Here is a 5,227-nt window from a genome sequence, read left to right as displayed (position 1 = left end):
ATTGATAATATGAGGAATGAATTCATAGTATGATTTGATATGTTTATTTGATTTCATGTTAGTCTCCTTTACTGGGAATATTATTCTCACCGGAGTTTATCCGGCTGTTGTCTTTGTTTGTATGTGTACTTGAAAACAGGTGGGGCAGGACCAAGTCAGAAGAGGCAGGGTTAGCTTCGAGGGAAAGATGTAGAAGTGAGACTCGGTCTAGAAGTCGATTCCAGCATGTCAATCTAGTATATGTTAGAACATGTTTAGTTATCGAACTTCATCGTTATATTGTTGTTGCATGATCTCGACTTTGGTTTGTTTGTTGAACTCCAGAACTCCTGTTTTAAATGGAGGAACCAAGTTGTAACGCATGTTTATGTTTCGGAGTATTGTATGGCTTGATGTTCTCGTTTTTGGCGATTCTAGCACCGGAGCAGCCAGGGAGGCGTGCCCGCGCATGCTAGCGCACGCCCGCGTGCCTGCGCCCCTTTTTGGGCAGGGCGTCATGCGCGGCCGCGCATGAGCCAGGGCGCCGTGCGCGGCCGCGCTGGCCCTGCTTTTAAAAAAAAATAAAAAAAAAGTATGTTGGCTTTTAATGCTTGCTTAATTTAATTACTCCTTTAATTGATGTTTAAAACCGAGGTCTCACATTAAGTGGTATCAGAGCGATAAGTTCCTGGAATTTGTTCTAGAAGTGAGCGGGGTAGATCGAGTCCGCATGACCTGAAATTCTCGCATGTGATTGATTAATTCTATGATTACAGAATATGCGAGCATGCTTTATGCATTGAAAATTTATTTGAATTACGTGACTTGATGATTCAAATTAATAAAGCATGACTTGATTGAAATATGAACTGTATTCATGCATTGATCTGAGTTCCATCTATCGAATTGGGAAGATGATCAGAGGTTTGTGACACTGAAATGGTGAGATGTGTATTGTATTATCCGTGTTCTAACCCCTGTCAATTTAGATGGGTACTCGAAGAAGGCTAGACATGAATACTCCACCGATTACTCCTACGACAGAAACTCCTCCGGTTATGACTCCTCCGGTGGTACAGGTGGATGACACGATCACGCCTATGGAAGCCTTACTGAAGAGGTTCCAATCTTTTAGGCCGCCGTATTTGAATGGGAAGGAAAATTCGGTCGATTGCGAGAGTTGGTTGGAAGATGTTGATCAGCTTTTTGAGTCGCTTGACTACTCTGACGACCGCAGGGTTAGATTGATTATGCATCAACTTCAGGGAGTGGCAAAGAGTTGGTGGATGACTACCAAAAGAGCCAAAGAGAATAAAGGTACGGCAATTACTTGGGCACTTTTTAGAGCAGAGTTCTATAAGAGATTCTTTCCAGTTTCCTATCGAAAGGATAAAGGTGCCGAGTTTGCAAATTTGAGGCAAGGTAGTATGAGTATCGAGGACTATGTTGCGAAGTTTGACAGTTTATTGAGGTTCGCTCCGCATATTGCCGACAATGAGGAGGCAAAAGCAGACCAGTTCATTAACGGTTTGCACCCTGACATCTTTATTCTGGTGAATACTGGGAGGCCAGATAACTTTTATGATGCGATGGATCAGGCAAAGGGAGCAGAAGCGAGATTGATGAGGAAGAGGGAGAATCAGTACCAGCCTCAACAGCAACAGCAGAGGCAGTATCAGAATCAACCGCCGATGAATGAGGGTAGTAGCAGTGGTGGTAGCAAGAAGAACTATTTCCTTCCCAAAGGGAAACAGTTCAAGAAGTCGGGGAGCACTTCTTCGAGCTCGAGTGGCTCGAGGCAGTTCAGTTCTGGACAGGGTTCAGGATCATCTGGAGCTTTGTGTAGCAAGTGTGGAGGACGACACTCCAGTGAGCAATGCAGAGGAATCTTTGGGAACTGTTATATCTGTCAGCAGACAGGGCATTATGCCAGACAGTGTCCACAGAAAGCTTCTGACCAGACTCAGAGTGGGAATACCTCTCGACAGTCATCTCAGCCTGGGAGACAGGCTACTGCAGTTCACTTGTTCCAACCTCAGCAACAGAACCATCAGGGAGGTAATCAAAGTCTGAACCAACCTCCTAGACAGCAGGCGAGAGTGTACGCTCTGAATGAGGATCAGGCTCAGGCTGCACCTGATGATGTTATTGCAGGTAATTGTATGATCTTTGATTATCCTGTTAATATTTTGATAGATACAGGTGCTTCTCACTCTTTCATATCTGAGAAATTTGTCTCGATGCATGCCTTGCCTTTTGAGCCTTTACCTGTTATAGTTGCTGTTACTTCACCTTTGGGTGGAGGAATTGTTTCGAAGAATTTTGTTAGAAATTGTGGATTGAGTTTTGAAGGAAATTTGATCGAATTCGACTGTATTGTACTTGGTTTGTCTGACTTTGATTGCATAGTTGGCATAGATGTTTTGACTAAGTACAGGGCTACAGTAGATTGTTTTCAGAAGATAGTCTGTTTCAGACCAGAGATGTCAGATGAATGGAGATTCTTCGGTAAGGGTTCTCGTTCTAAAATTCCTTTGATATCTGTCTTATCTATGACTAGATTATTACAGAGAGGAGCCGAAGGATTCCTTGTTTATGCGATCGATATTCTGAAGTCTATCCCTGAGTTGAACGATATACCAGTGGTTAGAGAATTCCCTGATGTGTTTGCAGATGAAATTCCGGGATTGCCGCCGATTAGGGAGATGGAATTTAGCATTGATTTGACGACAGGTAATCAGCCAATTTCGAAAGCTCCGTACCAAATGGCTCCGATTGAATTGAAGGAACTGAAAGAGCAGCTGGAAGACTTGATTTCCAAGGGATAAATTTGACCCAGTGTATCGCCTTGGGGTGCTCCTGTCCTGTTTGTTAGAAAGAAAAATGGCTCGATGCGTCTCTGCATTGACTACCGCCAACTGAATCAGGCGACAGTTAAGAACAGGTATCCTTTACCGCGTATCGATGACCTTTTTGACCAGTTGCAGGGTTCTTGTATCTATTCGAAGATAGATTTGAGGTCTGGATATCATCAACTGAGAGTTCAAGAAGAAGATGTCTCTAATACTGCGTTTTGAATGAGGTATGGCCACTTTGAATTTCTTGTCATGCCTTTCGGTTTGACGAACGCCCCAGCGGTCTTTATGGGGTTGATGAACCGAATCTTTCAGAGTTTTCTTGATGAGTTTGTGATTATCTTTATTGACGATATCTTGATCTACTCTAAGAGCCGTTCCGAGCATGCAGATCATTTGAGAACTGTTTTACAGATTTTGAGAACCGAACAGTTATTAGCCAAGCTTTCAAAGTGCGAGTTTTGGCTTGACGGAGTTGTCTTTCTGGGGCACATTATTTCAGGAGATGGGATTGCTGTTGATCCCAGCAAGATAGAAGTAGTGATGAATTGGCGCAGGCCGACTTCTGTGCCAGAGATTCGAAGTTTTATGGGCTTAGCGGGGTACTATCGCAGATTTATTCAGGGTTTCTCTTCTATTGCGAAGCCTATTACCCAGCTAACTCAGAAGAATGCTCCTTTTCTGTGGACAAATGATTGTGAAGCCAGTTTTGTTGAGTTGAAGAAGAGATTAACCAGTGCTCCGATTCTTTCTATTCCATCTGGTTCCGGAGGTTTCACAGTTTATTGCGATGCTTCTCATCTTGGTCTCGGATGTATTCTTATGCAAAGGAAGCACGTGATAGATTATGCATCGAGGCAGTTGAAACCGCACGAGACTCGCTATCCAGTTCATGATCTTGAACTAGCTGCTATCGTTTTTGCCTTGAAGATCTAGCGTCATTACTTGTACGGTGAGTCTTTTGAGATCTTTTCGGATCATAAGAGTCTTAAGTACTTATTTTCATAGTCTGAGTTGAATATGAGGCAGAGGAGATGGCTAGATTTATTGAAGGACTTTGACTGCGAGATTAAGTATTACCCGGGGAAGTCGAATGCAGTTGCCGATGCTTTGAGTCGTAAGCTTTGCTCTTTATCTCTTTCGACGATTGGTGTTTCTCGATTGATCGATGACTGTTGCACTTCTGGGTTGGAGTTTGAGTCAGATAGAAATGCGATCAGAGTTTGTGCGATTCAGGCCGAGCCAAAGTTGTTTGTGTCGATCGGAGAAGCACAGAAATCAGATGAGAGTATTCAGAATTCGTTAGAGAAGGTAAGATCTGGACACCAGTCTGAGTTTCAGGTCAGGGATGATGTTTTATTTGTGAATAGCCGTATTGTTGTGCCTGAGATTGATGAGTTAAGACAGCGTATTCTGAGAGAGGCGCATTGCAGTCGGTTCAGTGTTTATCCAGGAGTCCGAAAGATGTATAACGACTTGAAGAGTCAGTTCTGGTCGAAGAAGTTAAAGAAGGATGTGGTGAGGTTTGTATCTCGTTGTTTGAACTGTCAGCAGGTTAAAGCCGAGAGAAAGAGACCAGGTGGGCTTCTGCACAGTCTGTCTATTTCGGAATGGAAGTGGGATCATATTTCGATGGATTTCGTCACGAAACTACCCCTATCTGTTCGAGGATGCGATGCCATTTGGGTAGTGATTGACCATTTGACGAAGTCTGCTTGTTTCATTCCGTATCGGATGACATACCAACACGATCAGATGGCAGAGTTGTATGTTAGAGAGATTGTCAGATTGCACGGTGTGCCGAGATCGATTATTTCAGACCGAGATCCTCGGTTTACTTCCCATTTCTGGCATAGTCTACAGGAAGCCCTTGGTACTAGATTGCACTTGAGTACAGCATACCATCCTCAGACCGACGGTCAATCAGAGCGGACGATTCAGACTCTGGAGGATATGTTACGAGCAGTGGTGCTTGACTTTGGCACTACTTGCCTCTCGTTGAGTTTTCGTACAACAACAGCTTCCAGACGAGTATAGGAATGGCACCATTCGAAGCGTTGTACGGAAAGAAGTGCAGATCTCCTCTGTACTGGGATGAGATGTCTGAGTCCCCAGGCTTGGGACCAGATATGATTTGTGATATGGCTGAGCAAATGAAGATTATTCGATCGAGAATGAAGACTGCTCAGGACCGACAAGCGAAGTATGCAAACATCCGACGCAGACCTCTATATTTTGATCGGGGTGACCGAGTATTCTTGAAGATTTCTCCGTTTAGAGGTACTGTTAGATTTGGGAAGAGAGGGAAGTTGGCACCGAGATTCATCGGTCCGTATGAGATTTTACAGAAGATAGGCGATCTAGCCTACCGTTTAGCATTTCCTCCTTCTTTA

General features: G+C 43.9%; 1 protein-coding gene across 1 annotated transcript; it reads left to right on the top strand.

Moving 5' to 3' along the window:
- The first annotated feature begins 968 nt into the window (after nt 1-968).
- Nucleotides 969-2,807, top strand: LOC140888296 (uncharacterized). The gene is made up of 4 exons (XM_073295981.1): nt 969-1,481; nt 1,578-1,997; nt 2,176-2,181; nt 2,550-2,807. Exons 1-4 carry the CDS (start codon nt 969-971, stop codon nt 2,805-2,807), a joined length of 1,197 nt encoding a protein of 398 aa, XP_073152082.1.
- The last annotated feature ends 2,420 nt before the right edge of the window (nt 2,808-5,227 follow it).

Source organism: Henckelia pumila, chromosome 3 (genome assembly GCF_033568475.1).
Source record: "Henckelia pumila isolate YLH828 chromosome 3, ASM3356847v2, whole genome shotgun sequence".
NCBI lineage: Eukaryota > Viridiplantae > Streptophyta > Magnoliopsida > Lamiales > Gesneriaceae > Henckelia > Henckelia pumila.
Note: the sequence above shows the minus strand (reverse complement) of the source record. Positions and strands in the feature narration are given on the sequence as shown.